We start from the raw sequence: 19,396 nt of genomic DNA on the forward strand, positions 1-19,396 counted from the left end.
CGTTGTTATTTGTATGTGTAATTACTTTGTGACAAAAAGATTTAATTTGCCATTTTCTGAACTTACTTAACGCTAGGTTTTGAAGTACACCCCAAATTCTTGTGTGTATGCGTCTGCAATGGGATGGCCTTGTGCGTATCGTGCCAAGGCGGGCATGTTCGAGGGCAAGCAGTCAAGTGAGTGAGACAACGGAGACAAAATAGTCACGTCGTCCCTTTTATGTTCACAAGACACGCAGTTTAAGGTTGCTAGAGTTGCTCAACTGGACATAAGAAATCATTCTTTCTGATAGTGATTGTAAACCTGGGTGGGGAGACGAAGCAATTTCGTGAAAGAAGTCGAGGATGATGGATATCGTTGCGTTGGCGATGATGTTCGTTAACCTGGAATGACTTTCAGTTTACATCTCAGCATTGTCAAGAATTATTAGCTTGGATTTCTCGGCCTCTTAATGTGTGAGACCATTTGTAATTGAAGGTTTTTCATATCCAAACCTTTGGATTAATGTAAAAAAAAAAATCAAAGTGAAGCCTTAGTATTCATGAGGCCAGTCACTTTAGAAAAAAGGGATTTATTGTATATCATTTATTTACAGTTATCCTGAAAACATTTGCACAACATGGATTTTTCTATCTTAGAAATATTACACATGGACAGGATGTCTAAATAGCCGCATTTGCAGGGCAACAAAAAAAAAAAAAATATAAACAGGGCCGTTTGTTTCTCCCGTAACTCCCTGGCTGCATGCACGACAGACACGAACCAACGCGGACACAAACATGGAAACACAGATTCCTGATCAACGCCTCGGCATGGCCAAGGCCAACAAAATGAATGGAAAAACATGCAGCTTCACTTTGGCAGCCATTTCAGGAACTACTTATGACATCATGCTTCTGCTTTGCAATCAAAACCGGGTCTACAGTTCCAGGTGGCTCCCAAACGTTTTCCAGTGTCAGTGAGAGGAGGTGTTTTGCAATCACATTTGCGTTTTTGAGCCGTGAAAACAACTCGCCTGGCAATTCCAAATGCAAAAAGAAGGAAATCAGCTGCAACAAACATGGGATCAGTAGTAACAACAAATGAAGGGGTGGGGGTGCTCTTCATAACAAAAGAAGAAAATCCAGCAGATTCATTTTGTTTATTAAAAAAAAAAAAATAGTCAAATGTACCATCACTGTTCACATTGGCGCTTACGGATGGGGGGAGTGTTATTTAATTTAACAAGAAAAAAAGAAGGGACCCATCATCAGTAGTGTCAAAAGTCACAAAAGAAAACATATTTCATGACAAAACACGCAACATATAGAAATATATATTAAAAGAAAATTAAAACATTTGATACGCCTCGCGGCCCGACGCGCCTAACACGTCATCACGCCCTTTGGATGATGGACGCGAGCGCCGATTGGTGCCGCGCCGGTCATCTCACAGTGTTCGTCCACATCATGTCAAAAGTCACAAATAAATTAAAAACATTTTCCCTGCCAGTCCACTGATTGCCTGCAGGTTGCTCAGAGGAAGCTACACACGGTCACATTTTTTTTTTATATCTCGAGTTAGTGATGGACACAAAGAGGATGTGTTTGTAGTCCTTTCACGTGGGACTACAAACATGGCCTCCACCTTGTGCAAACATTCACAGCCGTACATTGTTGGGACAATTTTGGAGTAAATAAAAAACAAAACAAAAACAAAGCTCAATTCATGAAAACTGTACAATAGTAGTTCCTGCCATCTGGAAGATGAAAAGAAAAGTGAGATGATATTAACAGTGGTAGTGCTGCGGCCCAGGACGACGCAAAGGGGCTGAGGCTTCGGGGGCGGGAAGACACGAGGACATTGGACTGGGTTGGCGGGTCTCAGTAGTTTTGGCTAAAAAGGTGAGGTAGGCCTTGGCTTGAAAACTGGCAGGGCGTCTTTCACATCTTGATGTCCTCCTCCACGCTGAGCTGCGACAGAGTCTTCTTGATGCGCAGCGCCGTCAGACGTGCCGCGCCGTTGGCGTACCAGCACTCGCGCATAATCTTGCCCATCACGCGCAGAGACTGCACAACACACACGGGAGGGAGGGACACTTTGTTTTAGCATTAGCATCAAGCTAGCAGACTTTTGTTTTTTTGGAAGGATTGGTCACAATTTGCCAAAATTGAGTTCAATTGATCAAATCGATCGACAGTAGCGCTCTTATCGCAAGTTTGCACTCGCAAGTCAAAACAAATCTTTCTACCATGAGTGCCCTGTAAATGCCATCAGAATTAAATAAGTTTTAATTTTAGAGCGAAAAAAAAAAACCAAGTGGGAATGTCATGATTAGTGACGATTAATGTACCGTGATACTGGTATTGAAATGATACCATGGCAAAAGCTTCAATATCGGTAAAAAAGAAAAAAAATGACGGGATAATAAATTACAGCTAATCAACTTCAAATCTGATTTGTTTTAATTAAAAATGACTATACCAATACTAATTAGAATATGTTAGATACAATAATAAAAAAATAGATTTTTTAAAAAAAATTTTAAACAACTAATAATTGGATACTGAATATAGCCAGTATTGTACAAAAGTCTTCGATTTATGGATTATTATTTAATGGCAGGCCCAGGTCATTTGGTGGCTCGAAGCAAAAATAATCCCAGGGGCCCAATTTTACGTCACAGTGTGCTGTGCAACCCACACAGCCAGATGTGTCAGATTTTGCTGCACAATTGAGTTGTTGAGAACATAAAAGCCAATTTAGGCATTGAAGTCCTTGTATTCTTTGGTACGCTAAGGTTTATTATGAAATTCGCCTTTTCACCGCATCATATATTGTACTCGCAACAACCTCCAACTACGGACGTCCTTGCCGTTTTTCATCGATAATGGAATCAATATTTAGATGGATTGCCCTTTAGCGGCCAGAAGCAGCTGGCGAGTCTGCTTCTAGGCTGGGCCGGCCGCGTTTAAAGGGGAAGTCAACCCCAGAAAGTGCTTAACAAGAATATGTTCTATGTTGTCCCACAAGTCGAAACACGGCATTCTGATTAATATTGCGTTTGAGAAATATGAATTAAGCTGTAAAAACCCACCCGTTTTTGTACATTTTGTGGGCGGCGGCCATTTTGCCACTTGCTGTCGACTGAAAATGACATCTCAGTTGCTCAGGTAACAACCAATCATTGCTCAGCTTTTGAAAACAGGTGAGCCGTGATTGGTCTGAACGACTGTGACAACTCACATTCTACAAATGAAATATTAAACAGAATCCATTGTTTAGACTAACGAAGGCAACAATTTTTTTGGGAGGTTGACTTAATTGACAAAATTGCGATATTTGTAGTTATTCAATACAGTGCGGGAAAATCCGAACTGAGCACTTGAAGTGAAAATGCGCGTTAGATTGAGAGAGTCAATTGGTTACCTCGTAGCTCTGCCACCAGTTGGGCACGTTGGGCCGCAGCTTCTGGTCGCACACCACCTTCCTCATCTCCTCTATGGAGGGGTCAGAGGGCACCAGGTCATAGTAGGGCAGCTGGTACTCCTCGTGGATACCTGCGAGACAAGCAAGCGCAAAGGAAGCGGTCGGTTACGTTCGGGAGGCTTTGTGGCGCGAGTCTGTCGTTCTCACCTCCGGCATTGCAGCGGCGCGCAATCTCCCAGTAGACCAGGCCCAGAGCGTAGATATCGGCGCACTTGAAGGAATCAAAGTGCTTCATGTTGATGCTTTCGTCCAACACTTCTGGAGCCATGTACCTGCGAGGACGCAGCACAGCGTGACGTCATTTTACTGAAAATTAGACACAGGATTCAGCAGGTGTTGCAGGATTATTATTATTTTTTAAAATTGATTTGTTGGTTTGGAGAGAAAGGAGCGTTGTTTCCAAGAGCCGAGCGTTGTGGCTGTTTTTAGCGACGTGCCTGGTAACTTTTTTTTTTTTTTTCAGTGGGGAAAAAAAAAAACATTTTGCGTGTGATGAGAGGAGCCCGAGAGAAGTAATCAATCAGTCAATCACGCTGAAGCTTGCCAGATGTGTGGAGGCCATTTAATTCCTGGACAGGGGAATAGATTGGCAGCTAATCGATTATTAAATGAAATGATAAAGATTTGGATAAATCTGTCAATCATTTAGAGACCTCGTTTGATTTGAAATCGTCCAAAGCTTTGGAATCTCAATCTTTCCGATTTATTGTTGATCAGAGGGTTAGGCGTTGAAAACATCTGCTTGTGGATGTGGCGAGGCTTACCTTTTGGTGCCCACGCGCTGGTTCGGGGCAATATCGATCGTGTCCGTGATGGACTCGTGACGGACGGCCAGGCCCAGGTCAGCGATGGCGCACATGCCGTTTTTCTTCACCAGAATGTTCTTGGACTTGAGGTCACGGTGCGCGATGCCAGGCTTACCTACGGGGAGGCGGCAAACGCTCGTTGAGCTCATTTTATGAGCAGGGTGGCCTCAGCAACGTGAAGGCGCGCGACTGAGCTCGCCTCACCCTGAGTGCCGAGGATCTCCATGTGCAGATGCGCCAAACCGCTGGCGGCCGACAGCGCCAACTTGATCATTCCCTCGATGGTGACAGCGTAGCGATTTAGGTAGTCGAAAAGGGAACCGTGCTCGTGGTAGTCGGACACCAGCCACAGCTGAGTCCATGTGCCGTTGTCTGAAGGAGAACACGCGCATTGATTGATTTTGATTTGATTTGATTTTTGCGTCTTTCAGCTACACTAAAATTGTATTCTTAGGAAATGGACTTGCTATGGTTAATTGTGCATGTGTTTGAGAAATGCTTTGACATAATCCCGACTTTGGTGCGAAAAAGAAAAAAAAGTGATTGAGACGTCTTTATTCATGTCAGTTAGCATCCATCTTCCTTTTCTTCGCCTTGCCTCACCTTTATTGTCCGCCGCGATGAAGCCCAGAATGTTTTCATGGCGCAACATGATTGTCTGGTAGATTTCAGCTTCTCTAAACCAGGAGCGCTCCTCCCTGGATGAGAAGATTTTCACCGCCACGTCCCCGCCGCGCCACTTCCCTCGCCAGACCTCGCCAAAGCGGCCCTTCCCTATGATTTCCTGCAGCACGATGGTCCTGGCCACAGTCCGCTGCACAAAGAGGGGCAGGCCTGTAGGGGGCAGTAGACACCAAATGAAACAAAAAAAAAACGACATCAACTGCGGAGCAGCAAGTTTAAAAGCTGCTGGAGCGTAACATGATCTCATCAGCACGGGAGTGCGTGTTCCCGTCATAGACGTGTTTGCACACATTCCCAGCGGATTACTCTGAAACCGCAAGGTATTTTCACTATTATCCATTGAACCGCAGATCAAATAATTGCTGCCGTGCAAAGTTTCCAGGCTTGTAAAATCCCTTTGACGAGCACAAATCATTCAAAATTGTGATAAGATTTCCCTGATCTGTGGCTCCAAAGTGTTGCGTGAGGTCATCGTGACTACATCAAACTACAACCATAATTCTTTTTCAGCATATTACTCACTCGAATATGAAAAGCATTTTTTTCTCTTGACTCATATCTAGTTGTGCTCCCCCAATTTGCTGCTATGCAAGCCTCCAAAACGTAAGGAAGACCAGCTACGCAGCCGTGTTCCGAAGGCGACTAAGCGTCATAAAAAAGAGGAGAAAATGATGTCGTTGTGGAGCCCAAGAAGAAAGATACTACATGAGGATGATTTTAGGTAGATCACAGAAAGCCCTCTATTGAACATACTCCTGAGAAAAAAAAGAAGCTCAAATCAAATCATCTTTTGCCATTGAAATGAATGGACCAGCCAATACACTCATCCAAAGCTTTTTGGCAGCAAGGCAGATTCAACAATGCTAGCGTTCAATCACAAACGTCCTGTCAAAGGTCTGGGCTTCAAAATAAATGAACCAAAGCAGGTGCGGTCAATCTATTGTTGTACTGCCATGTTTTTATTTTGAAGGCCTGACATTCAACACCGTGTGTTGCGCCAATTTGCTGAACAGGTTGAAAGTTAACCTCCCTATGTTGTGGGTCAAATTGACACGTTTGGAAAATATATCATTCAAAAAACGGATTAAGTTTTGTTGTTTTCTTTTTAATTATTTCAATTGCATTGCATTGTGTTGCGTTATGTAAAATCTTTTGATGCTTCAACTTAAAAGTGGATCACATTAACCCATGAAAATCGTTGTTTAAAATACAATAAATAAATAAAAAATGAACCCGCCAGTATGGTTGTAACTCAAATATGCTAAATATGATAGTCAGTCTGCATGGAATTACCAGAGCCTGATCCGGAGGTAGACATGTCATAGATGAGGTCCTGCAGGGTCTTGTCCTTGGCCAAGTACAGATGGTCACATGACGGGTCCTCCACCTCCAGCCTCTGCCTGTGACTGTAGGCCCTTTGATGATACTGGAACAGGAAAACGCCCACCATGAGCAGCACACAGAGCAGGAAGACGGGCCCCGCGATGACCGCCACCAGCTCCACGAGACCCCAGGAGCCCGCCGAGCCTGAGGGGTCCTCCTTGGTGGGCACTGAGAGCGCAGAAGCGATCAAGCATTCAGGTCAACACTTGCACGTTGCTCTCACAGTGGCAATGCTGATTATCACCACAGATTCCTACCGGGGACTTTCAAGTCAATACTGTTGCAGTAGTCAACATAGCAGCAATGAGTGTTGAGCAGACCCTCGGCGCTCAGACAGTAGAAGGGTTGCCCGGGCGGAACCAGGTTGTCCCTGTTGATGCAGATGCGGACATGTTGCTCCTTTCCCTGGATGGTGTACGTGGAGGCCATGCAGGCACCGTCCGTCTCACACTCATAGCCCGTTTTCTCGCATGTCGTGCAGTTACAACGAAGAGCTGGTGGGGGGAAGGAAAAGGACAGTTATGCAAACAAAATCTTACAGTTGGCTTCCAAATGCAGAGAGAGATCGTCATGGGCAATCAACAGCACATATTTGCGGAAATATAACCAATGGAAGAAAGTTCTTGCTTGCCTTGCCATGACTTTGCATCACATTTGTGGGAAAAGGGCGAAAAAAAGTTTGGTTTTGAATGAATGAATGCTGATGATCGAAAGTCCCCCGCACTGATCTTGTGCCCAATTAAAAAGTTTTTCTGCGACTGCGTGGACGCACGGAGTCAAAGTTTGGCCAGGTGGGTCACATCTCCGAATTGTCCAGCAGGGGGAAAGCTAAACCCACGATCGCAAGCGGCTGGAAAGAGTTCAATTGAAGCTGGAGACATTTTTGTGATGTCAGACAGAGAGCAGGACATAAGTCGGAGCAGCACCCAGACGGCCATGAAATCAGAGCCTTCGCTGCGGATGGACGCAAAGAGGCAGGGTGGAGACCGACCTGCCCGCAGGAGAGAAACTGAAACCCAACGAGGGCAGAGGGCTCCTGCCAAATCCCCAAAGTGGCATTCGGTTTCATATCTTGCCCTTCTTTGGACCTCACTGACACTGAGAGAGGCCAGATTTTCTATATTTAATCGTTGTGAGACAAAGACGATTACTAGACTTTTTTTTATTTTTTTTATTTCCTCATCGGTTTTACAATGCACTGTAGTTTATAGCTGGGCATTAGAATCACAAGTGGACCGATACTGTACAAAAATAGGACGTAGGTAAGTCTTCAAGCAAATCGTCTCTCTGGAGGATGATTGTGCTTTTTGTCAGAGACAAAACGTGCAAAACCGCAACTCAAGAAACGGATTTCTTTTGGACTTTGAGCCCAAGCGCACATTTCCATTTAGCTCCGGTCAGCCACAGCGGGCTTCAACCAAGGTTTGATGCTTGCAAACACCGAGCACATCGGGACCCGAGTGACTGTCAAGACTCGTTCTCAAGGCGAACGCAATCAAATCGTTGAAACAACACTCTGTAGTCTCGGAGTAACATGTCACAAACCGACAACTACGCCTTCAATTGAAATGAAGAGTGGACCTCTCAAGACTTGGACTGTGGACCACAAAGCAATAAGAAACCGAGATGAGAGGAATTCTTATCTTTATTCTTTTGCAGAGAAGCGTGACAGTCAGTTCAAGCTCCAACAATGTCTGGCACACAGAGAGAAAAGATTTAAGGGTGGCAAGCTTCCACTAATCTTCTGTCTTATCCGGAGGGTCTCTTTTGACCGGAGAAGCGCTCACAACTTCCCAGCTACAAGTGTGGTTGAGCAGATTTTTCACAACAGTTCAACAGCCACGTCGTATAGCTTGCAAGCTGTACCAAATTGCCGTTGCATCGATTGCACCATCGGCACGCAGGATTTCACTTTGCGCAACTAATTGCGATGTCACGACGGCATTCTCAATGTAACTGAGGCCTCATTTGTTGTTGTTGACGACAAGTGACATGTATGCCAATGATTGTTTACACACAGTCAATATTTGGAGGAAGATTCAGATTTCTGCAACTTTGGGAATAACAGAGTTACTCCTGCATTTGAATAACCCGATTTATTGACATTGTAACGCCAATCGACGTCAATTCCGCTTGTTACTTTCTACTACCAACGGAACTCACCACAAGAATAAAGGAGACGCTTTCTTCCTCGCCCAAAAAAAGTTTCCTGCGTCTAAGTTTGGTCATGGTCGTTTAACTCTGCTTGTCGACTTCTGACGACTTGCGCTCCTGACGTATGGACTTAAACACACGTAAATGTGCGTCTGTATGCACAGCGCATCATTTTCAACGCAGAGACAGAAAGAAACAAAGTGAAGAAAGAAATCTACCCAAGTTAGGCTCATTCAGGCGAGGGTGCGCCACATACAAGTACTTTCTGTACTACAATGTCAAAGATGCCTTGCGGATGGAGGAAGAGCATGCGCAGATTACACACCAATGTCTCTTTAGAAAGAGCGAACCTGATCCCGTTTACATGATCCAATATACGGGTTAGAAAAGGGGTAACCCACGGGTCTTATTCGGGGTTTTAAGGGCATGTTTGGGATTTGCGCCTATTTAGCCTTAAAAACCCAAATCTTGCCAATATTCGGATTTCCGTTGGGTTATTGACTCCATGTAAACTAGTGGCGGGCCGTGCATTTCATATGTTGGCCTTCAGTAAAGTCCTATTTCGTCCGACTCGAATAAATCCCCCTCATATTAGCATCATTTCTGACACCATGGCTGGAGAAATAATGACCAAAAAGACACTTAGGAACTACTGAGCGAGTGTTGGACGACCGAGCTTCTCCTGAAAGGGCCGTCTTGAAAATGGCCTCGCAAGCGTATCTGCAATTAAATTCCCGCCTTCGGCCATTGTGGTTTAAGAAAATCAAGAATAGATTTGACATTTTCGAACGGTCTCCAGTTACAGATTCCGGGTGTATTGACTCCGCATAAGCGCTGCCCCCTCACGAGGGAGTAGCCAATCACAAATCGCGTTCATCACCTTCAACGTAAGGCCAGCGAGAAGGCTCACTGGAACCAACTCGTGATCTGATTGGCTACCGCAACTGTCTATCAAATCTGAAAGCTGATTGACTTTGACAGAACCGATGCCCGCACGATTGTATCTGAAGGCCTTTGAAAAAAAAAAATAGTGCGTGCTACTGATATTGTGAAATCTGCCTGGCAACACGAGCTAGCGGAATTCTAATTGGATAAAAACTCTCACCTAAAAATACAACACTAGGATATAATGACATTGATGATCATGATTTCTTGATTACGTTCGGGCCAGCAGAGAAGGCCTTGAAGGCCCACCACTGCATGATCCAATATACGGGTTAGAAAAGGGGTAACCTAGGGGTCCTATTCGGGGTTTTAAGGGCATGTTTGGGATTTCCACCCATTTACATAGCCTTTAAAAACCCAAATCCTGCCAACATTGGGATTTGTGATGGGTTATTGACTGCATGTAAACACAGTCTGTGATTAAGCCAGTAAACGTTTACTGGAAAGGAGGAGCACTCTGAGCAGGACTACAGGAAGATTTCTGCTGCACCTTCCAATACACAAGGTGAACCGGAAGAGGCTTGAATCTTGGCAAATTGACGATATTTTGCACTCAAAAGGAATTTCCGGCAGAGCAAATTGGGTCATCTAAACAAATAAAGTTGAGGGAAAGGGCCAAATCATCGTTCAGCATTAAGGTATTTTCTAAAAGATGACCCGTAGAAAGCCATCAAACGGCGTCACGTTGCCGTTCGTGGCGCCACCGTGTGAAAAAGATGTGCAGGCATGAGCAAACATGGCTGAAAGGAGACATTATTGCCTCAAATCCTTCACTGATGGTTTGTGGTCAACCCAGACTTTGTTTTGTGGAAGATTGCACTCGAGGGATGGACCAGCGTGGAGAAAATACAGAAACTGGCGCGAAAAGGTGACCAACACCATGGCCGCACGCTAGTTTGAACGCAGTTCCACTCACAGGAATAACATCCCAGAGCCAAGTAGAGCCGCCTGATGTGGCGGGCTGGCATTTTTGGTGAACTCTGTTCTTGTATGCACATTATTGTTGGTCTTTACACTCGTGCTTTGTGCTGAGATTAAGACAACATGAAGAGTGATTGGAGCGGTTCAGCATGAACAAAGAGGGAGTGAGGGGAGGGGGGGGGATGGGCGCCACGGAGCACAGCCCCAACCCCAATATTTGAGCGCCAGACGGGGTGGGGGTAGGGCCGGACAATATAAAAGGGGGGCGGGAGTAATGAGCCGGACTTACAGGGCCTCCAGCTGCGATGGGGGTCCGCCCAAGGGACCAGCTGTGAGCGTCATTAAAACCCCGTCTAGACTTTGAGTTACTGGAAGGGTGGGGGCAAGTAACAGGAACAAGAGAACAGTGAAGTTAAAAAAGGGGAGAAGACATTGGGCCGTGTGTTTGTCAAGTTCCTATCATTCCGTGCGTGCTGAGGCAGGAAATGACAAATGTAGTGAGGAAGGGATTAATAAAAGATTGTTGCTCAAACTAGTTTTGCCCCAACTTGGACCTGACAGCAAACCACAGCATACTTGCATTCAACTTTAACAACACACAATGCACCCCGTTGACGCCATTGTACGTACATTGACGTGACTGCATTCATGTGTCGTGTCGAGAGTGAGACTCTCGGGAGCGCACAGACGCTGAGAATGTGCGTGTAAAAGAGCACAGCAGCACCATTAGCCAAATGTACCGACTGAAATTCGATCGCTACAGATACCAGACAGAGTTGATCAAGACAAACAGCCGCCACCAGACAGTGCAACACACGCGCACGCGCACACGCACACGCACACGCGAGCATGCACAAGTGCATCTGAATCAATGCTCCGGGAAAGAGGAAAGTCATTACCTTTGTCTGCATCTCGGACTCAAATTACTGATCAGATTCTCACGTCAGGTCCGAGACTGCAGCGACCTCTTCCACTACAACTTCATCATTGTGGTTATATTTTGTTATTCAATCAGTCCATCATGGTACAGTATCCAAACTCTTACCATCTGATATCTAAAATGTACTGTATCTAAAATTTAAAAAACACAGAAAACATTTGACGTTTTTTGGATGTAGACTTGCAACAATGTCAAGAAGAACGCAACAGGCTTTTGTTACTTTGTGTTAAGAGCAGGCTAAATTTTTGTTTTGAACAGAAAAATGACCAATTGAAAATTGTTACAGTATACGAGTTGCTTCCCAAACTGGTGCAGCAAAAAAAGAGTTCAGAGCCAAACTATGGGTTTCCCCTTCAATGTGGACCAAACGATCAACAAGCACATCTACAAAAAAAAAGATTCGATTATGTTTGCTTTGTTCAGGCCAGAGTTGTGACAAGACGGCAACACCGAGAATCCCGCCAGGAGTGCATGAAAGCGTTGGACAAAACATGCAGTTGACTCCAGGAGGATTATTTCTTAACCAAACGAATACAACAAGCTAGCTGTAGGCATCTTTTCGCTTTCAAGTAAATGATGGACAAGATCTTTAAGAAGTGAGGCTTAATTTGTTGTTTCAAAAATCACAATTTGCGGTTTGCTGTGAGGAGTGGGTCAATGGTGCCAAACAATATTTTGGACGGCCATGGCTGAATATTGACAGTGTCAAAAATCGAAGGACTGAACCGTCGCCTTACAAATAGCCCAAAACGGTTTCTTCCATTCGGAGAAATGAAAAGTATGGCATCACGTTGAACATTTAAATGGCCAACGATGAAACACGTCATACCTCCGCCCACCCGTGACAACGGCGTACATGCCAATGTGCTTTTGTACTGCACAAAAAAGTCGTTTGACGCACGTGGATATGCCGCATCAGTCTGTCAAATTCTATCGGCAAAAATGTGTCCCTCACGTCCGCATTCCATCAGCAGCGAAGAAAGCAGAAGGAACAGCTCTACAAGAGAGAATTGCAGGTGTCAAATGAAGACCTCCAGACATGAACTCCCACTGCTACTGGATCTATCGGGTCAATGTTCTGCATTTGAATTAATGGCATGGAGCAGAGGCCGCTTCTGAGTGAAATTGTGGCTCCTGCGGTGATCGGATCCCCTTGTGGTGCAGTATCAGTAAGCGCGGCGCCGGGTCACTCACAGTGCACGCCGTCTGCTGCACCAATTAAGGCCCACAAGCCTCCGGGCCCAACGGAGGTCATTATTGACACTGGACCACCTCACACTTGACCTAAATCTGCAGCGCGCTTGCAAAATCACAAATCGGTGTTAAACTTGGGCTACAAAAAAAAAGGATTACGATCATGTAGTTCATATTGAACAGGATATAAAAAGCGTCAACACTGGTTGGACAGAATCATCATTGTCGCCAATAAGCTTCCAGTTTGCCTCCAACATTCCTCTGTGTTGGAATCAATTCATCAATGTGTCCTAATTTAAAAATAAAAAAATCGGCACGGAAAGTGTAGCAAAGTAATAATTACGGCAACTTTAAAGCCGCAAGGAGCAACAAACGGGGCCTTGCATTCGGGCTGAACAATTTTCGGAAAAGACTGAACTGCAATTTGGATTCCATTCACCATTACATCATGCTACGTGCCGCCGTGTGAAAATTGACGTAAAGCACATAAATGAAGAGTCTGCCAGCCATGCTTGCGTCGATGATCCTGCTTGCTCCCCCGCCCCAGCTGGGGAAATGCTCGGCACAAGAGGGATAAACTAGCTTCGTACCAGCTTCGGTGGCTATTTAATAGTTTTTTTCCCGGCATGTTAGCTTTGCTAAGTGACTATATAACCCATTTAGACATACAATGCTAAGTTTAATTCATATTACGATATATACCATTAAGGGATTCGATATCTGCTGAGCAATGAATTTTATTCTACAAATTATCACCCAGCCCAAGTCATGCGCATCGTCTTGCTTGAATCAAAGTTTTGGCAAGAAGACAATTGTGAGTTCACTCCACGGACAAGTTTTCACAATCATAGCCCATTTCCTTTAGTTTGCAAATGATGCTGGTACACAAACGAAACAAACTCCTGTCTTGTTCTTTTCTGAAGTTAATGAGCATACTAGTAAAAATGTTTCTTACTTTTTTTTTTTTAAGCACATCAGGTTGGAGATATTTTCATGTTTTGTTTTTAAGTTTGACCAAGCTTGAACAGCTTACACAATACGGATGTACGTTGGAATTCAGAGCTGACATTTGAGAAAAAAAAATCCACCAGTTCTTGAACCTAACCCTTAGCTCATAAACATTACTAAATATATTTCTATTTACATACTATATTATGGTTATCTTATGTATTATTGCGAATGATCAAAAACCACGCCTGACCGTATGTAAAAGTGGAAACGCAACTCTCAGGGCGCTGATATGGGAGCGAGCCACTCCTCACCTCGCGGCTGCGTGGCTGACAGCGCCGAGATCACATTGCAAGTGTGTCGAGTGCACACAAGGCGGACTGCGTCACGCGAGCATACAGCAAGCAGAACTCGCTCTTAATCTGAATCAAGCCAACAACACGAGACTTGCCATAGCACCCCGTGAAAAAAATATTGCACCCAATCCGTCCAGAAAAAAAAAAATGGCACTCTCGCCATGGTCACATAATCTGCTTGGACTGGGCGACTTTCAGGTTGGTCCGGTTTCGGGCCTTATGTTGCCTAATCCTTTGGCGGGTGCGTTAACCAACCACAATGATTTGTGGGCCGCCTTTCACTGAAGACTCTGCCAGCTGGACAAACCAATCACACAACCCCCCTTCCCCACTTTAGTCTGTGTAGGGTACACGTCCACCCCCACACGTCGCAATGTTGGAGCGGGCAAAAGAAAAAAAAAAAAACACACATGACGGCTGTGGCATCATTCCTGCGTAATGTGCACCAACTGAGCCGGCGTGTTGAACTGCACCCTTGGGCGGCGGCGCTTTGATCAACTTCGATCAGCCGCTTCCAAATTTCAGGCCACTTTCACAATCGGGTCCTGGCTCAGTTTTCATTCCTGTGTGTTGTCAACCAATTCTAGTTTGAATTTTATTATTATTCATGATTATTATTTTTTAGAGATGTAAATGTTAATTTAATTCGTAGAGATTACTTTTTTTTTATTAATATAAGTCTTAGGTATGTTCCGATTGAGCAAGATTTGATAACTTTAGTTCCAACTTGCTTGAAATTCTGTGGCAACTTGACTTGCTTGAATTGTTTTTTCCACACACACGACCCGAGACTTGTAGGTTGCGATTTCAGACTTCCACGTATGCGACTCTCTCCCACCTCTGTCTAGAAGCGATTCTTTGTCAACACATTTTGCATATCCTTACGTTAAACTTGGAGCTTGACATAAAAATCCCAAGAGCAGACTTTTTCCATGAGTGAAAGTTTGTGGGCCTCAAAAATAAATAAATAATCACACCAATGGAAATTTTTAGCAGTAATGAAACAGTTACTATTAAAACGGTATACCTTGAAAGTGGGAACCAGCAAATTTTGTTTATTTAATATGCTAAAATCAAGCCAGCTGTTACAACTCTTGAGCATGATTGCAACCGTGAAAAGAGAAGCAACAGCTGGATGTGGGTAAAAGTCGTGTTTTAACAATGTCCCGATTGAATCGGCCGTCAAGTTTTCCTCCCTCATACTGGCCGGTGTTTACATCCCATCAACGCTAACACGGACGCCGCGCTACAAACACTGCTGGTCACTTTAAATTCTCCGCGTCATCTTCACAAGTGTGTCATTGTCTCGTAATTAATGTGCGACTGGTCACTTTATTTTTGCTTGATGACTCTCGCTAACATTTGCACCGCTGTCATTGTTCGGCATCACAGCCCTTACGTTACGTAAACACCATCTGCAGGATTAAATATGAATGGACATGATCTGATTTGGATGACAAAGAAAATAGTGAACGTTAGTGTCAACAGTTAAAGTTTGTGCTTTTTCCTATTTTGCTTTTCTAATCCACTTTCGTAATGTTCCGAAGCGGATCATGTGCACAGTCATATTTAGAATGTACAACAGGCACTCATGATGAAATATGGACTGCAAAATGCTGATCTGAAAGCTACCCAACATGCTCATTTCATGATTGTACTGCCTTAAAAACACAAATAGTAGCACAAAAGGGGTGTTGGGGGGGGGCGGCAATGTGATCGAAGGATGATCTGGCTTCAAAGTGGAGATGACACTGAAGTGGGACGAACACCACACACGAGGTTCAAATATTAGCTTGATCAGTTTAGTGGCAAGTTGCAACAAGGCAAGACGACTTGCACAGATTCAACTCAGTCCGGCGTTGCACAACCAATCCATGAGAAAACTTTGGATAGATTCTGGCTTGTTTGCGCTGGTTGGAATCCACCATACTTAAGATGCATTTCATTCTTACGTGACTTTTGACTTTTACTCCCTACTTTTAGAAACAGCGCCATACTTTCTACTTCATACTTTGACAAGATAAGATTATCACGTTTTTCAAGCTTGGCGGATGACGACATGAGACAAGAAATAAAAATCCCCAAACTGGAAATGAATGAGGCAACTCCAACGATTACACCACTTTTCCTATTCCACAATGGCGGCGAGACTGACAAATAATTCAGAAGCTTCCGTCCGTGCCATAAATGACAGCTCAGCAGAATCAGAGAAGACAAATATTCTCCATTTATGGCCTTATTTAAAGAGATTGAGTGATTGATGTTGAGTGTGAAATCCTCGTGGTGTTTATTTTTTTTGACGACTTCAGATTAAATAAGTGTGTTGCCTAGTTATTTTTTTTTTTTTTAGAGTTTGTACATTTTCCACTTGGATTTGAGTCAAGGAGTTCAATCAGTGCTTTAACCAGCTTCAAAGTTTCTGTTCTTAATGCTCACAATTAAAGCAAAGCGCGTGAGCACTTTTACCATCTCTGCTTGTTTGTGAGGGTCCGCAAGCAGCAGGCCAGAAGACCAGACCAGACCGGAGAAGCGCCCCTAAAGACCCCCACTTGCCACATTTCCATAACAATACAGCCAGACTTGAACTGTGACTCCTGTCTGGGCTTTTGTGAATGCACGGCGGTCGTCAGCCTATGCCAGCTTTCACCCAGCGGCCGAGCACCCTTTTCACTCCTTTGCAAATGGACACCAATGCAATAGCTGCCAGTGTTTACTCCCAAACAACACATTTCAGGCACTTAAGTAGGTTAGGCCTCCAATCTGAGACACCCTCCCCCCTTCGCCGCCCCCCATTAAAGCACACTGAGCACGTTGAACGAGGGAGCTGAGTCGGTAGCAAGCCTAACACACAGAGATAAGCTTGTGCGATTGTTTTATAAATAAGGTACACATGGAAGCTAAGCACCAATTTGTTCCGTGCACGTCCTACGTTGCACTTCCATGCATGAATAAATAAATACACGCTTATCTTGTTAGCTAGCAGCTGCTCCGACGTAAACAAGCAGCAGTTTACTTAAAGTACCCGGGAAGGTGTCGGCAAACTAGCAACATAATTTCAGTCACTGTGAACAGCAGCCCTTTTTTTTATTATTATTTTATTTTATAGGTCAGCGCTAGCTCGACGTGGTTAACCAAATCCCCTCCAGTCCACAGCGGCGGCGCCATGGCGAGGAGCGGACGACAACACAAATAACACAAGCGCGCGCGCGCGCACTCACGCTCACACTCACACGACGAGACAAAAGGCGAAAATGTGGATCGGCTCGGCTCAAACTTACCGTTCCCGACAGCCAACAGCCCGAGCAGGGCCAGCAACGCCCGGCCAGTGTGTTTCAAAGCCATTTCTTGCACATTGCCATCGCTTCGCACGCGAAACACGAGAAAAGTAGAGCGGCTGCAATGCAACGTAACACAACACAACACAACACAACACGACACGACACGACGCCACCACGATCCAACCGCGCTGGCCACACACTCCACACACACGCGCGCATACACACACGAACAGCCGCACACGGCGAGCCAGCCGCGTGACGTATTTAAAGGGGCAGTGCCCGTTTAAAGGGGAGGTCCGCGTGTCCTCCTCCGAGGTCACCTGCAACACTTTTACGGGCGCGTAGCATGCTGGAACCTAAATGATGTTCTCAATTCATATACAGTGCAGTACCACTGTTTTTTTTCCCACCTTCGTCTAGAAGAGCTCGCGTCCATGTGTTTATGACTACGTCGGTGTGTTGTGTGTGTTTGGGATTGCATAAACGCCGCTGAACTCATTTTCCCTTCGAGGATGGCGAGGGGGAGGGCAATGGCCGGGAAGGAACCCTCAAAATGAGGCTTGCGCCGATATGGATAAAGGTGCCATCATTTCCATGTGAATACTTCCACAGGAATTCCAGGACCATAAAGATGTTCCCCCTTCTTTTTCTTTGTCTCGCCCCCACCCCAAACATTTGAATACAAATTCCTCATGATAAAATCCACAGCATGGCGGAATAGTGCTTAGCAGGTCACCGTTCTGATGGTGGATGTTCAAATGTTGCCTCCAGCCTTCCTTTGAGGAATTGTTGTTGCTTGTTCTCCCCCTGGGACTTGCTTCCTGCACGTGTTTTGTCCAACATGCTCTGAGATTCTGTAAAAACTGTCCGAGGGTGTGAATGTGAGTGTGGATACTTTCTTTGTCTGTATGTTCCCTGCGACCAGTCCACGGTGTAGACTTACCCAAAGTCAGCTGGGATCGACAGCACCTCACCTGTGAACCGATCAGGAGTGGCGCTACACCTTGCCGAGGAGGGGATATCGAGCATCAGCGACCCGCTGCTATTATGATCTTAAAAGATTGCATTCTACACGATGGAGTAGAGTTAACATGTCTGCCTCACAATGCTGAGGTTCGAATCCGGTCTGGTCTTCCTTTGTGGAGTTTGCGTGTTCTCCCCGTGCTTGCTTGCCCTCCCAGTCTAAACACATGCAACAATAGTAACATTTTACTTATATAGCGCTTTTCCACCTACAAGGCATTTCAACACTGGCTCCTCATTCGCTCATTTACTGATGACGCAGCATCGGGAGCAACTGCGGGTTCAGTACCTTGCTCAAAGACACTGTGACATGGTCACATGGTTGAACCCACGGCCTCTCGCCAACTGAGTCCTGCTGAACTGAAACTCAACTAGCGGAGTTCGTTCAGAAGCACTTTATCCTCATTACAGGTGAGCCGGAGCTTATCCCAACTGACTTTGAGTAAAAGACAGACTCACCCTTGGTCACTCAGTCACATTTGGTGACGTCGAAGGTTGAATGCTAATCCAAAGAAGGATTCCTTAGCGGCCGTCTTACTTTTTGATTCAAAACAAATTGGGAAGCCAATACTTAATCATGTTTAGTTCCGTATTTGGCAATATGCTTTTTTTCATTCAAGAACATCATGCAGAATTGTATTTTTTGGGGGGCAGAGAATATAAAAGCATTTTATATCATAAATTCAGGTTCTCCATTGAGAGACAGAGAGTGAATAGTAAAAGAAGTTGGGCCGATCATAGAAATGCGTTCCTGTCATACATAATTCAGTGGTTCATAATTTACTTGCTGACTGAGCCCCAGGAGAATGTTTTATTTGGGATAAAAGAGACATTTTTTTTCTTTCATTGTCCAACACCATTTATAGTTTCTTAAAATATACAATCTTTTCATTATGCTTGAATTGGGTCATTTAGAGTAATTAAAAAAACACAATGCTAAGCAAGCAGAGATAAAAAAAAAACAGTGTAGCAAATATATTTGACATGTATTTTATTTATTTTTTTTCTTCTTTTGAATGAATATGATTGTTTGAAGACAAGCATTGAGAGAGCCTGACTGGCTGAGGCCGTCGATGGGGCCGCCTTGCCTCAGGTCACTTTCTGTTCGTCTGGCCTCTGTGAATGATCTGCCGTTCTGCAGCTTTGGGCCACCAACCAGACATGCAATCTGGCTTCCATCAGCAGTCCCCCGATCCAATTCCCGGAGGAACAATTTGGGTGGATTAAAAAATAAATAAATGAATAATGTTGCGTCTGCTTGCAGCATCAAAGCTGAAAATAACAACGTGAGTTTGC

At 44.7% G+C, this 19,396-nt stretch overlaps 1 protein-coding gene across 1 annotated transcript; it reads right to left on the minus strand.

The window, feature by feature from the left end:
* Window positions 1-1,147: 1,147 nt before the first annotated feature.
* acvr1ba (activin A receptor type 1Ba) lies at window positions 1,148-17,335 on the minus strand. The gene is made up of 9 exons (XM_088290283.1): window positions 17,078-17,335; window positions 6,599-6,835; window positions 6,252-6,509; window positions 4,878-5,108; window positions 4,479-4,646; window positions 4,233-4,389; window positions 3,616-3,740; window positions 3,409-3,539; window positions 1,148-2,048 (listed from the first exon to the last, which is right to left on the minus strand). Exons 1-9 carry the CDS (start codon window positions 17,139-17,141, stop codon window positions 1,923-1,925), a joined length of 1,497 nt encoding a protein of 498 aa, XP_088146409.1. The 5' UTR covers window positions 17,142-17,335; the 3' UTR covers window positions 1,148-1,922.
* Window positions 17,336-19,396: the final 2,061 nt, after the last annotated feature.

The sequence above is a fragment of the Idiotropiscis lumnitzeri genome, chromosome 3, assembly GCF_059441095.1.
Source record: "Idiotropiscis lumnitzeri isolate Australia: NSW breed Sydney's pygmy pipehorse chromosome 3, RoL_Ilum_1.0, whole genome shotgun sequence".
NCBI classification, from domain to species: Eukaryota; Metazoa; Chordata; class Actinopteri; order Syngnathiformes; family Syngnathidae; genus Idiotropiscis; species Idiotropiscis lumnitzeri.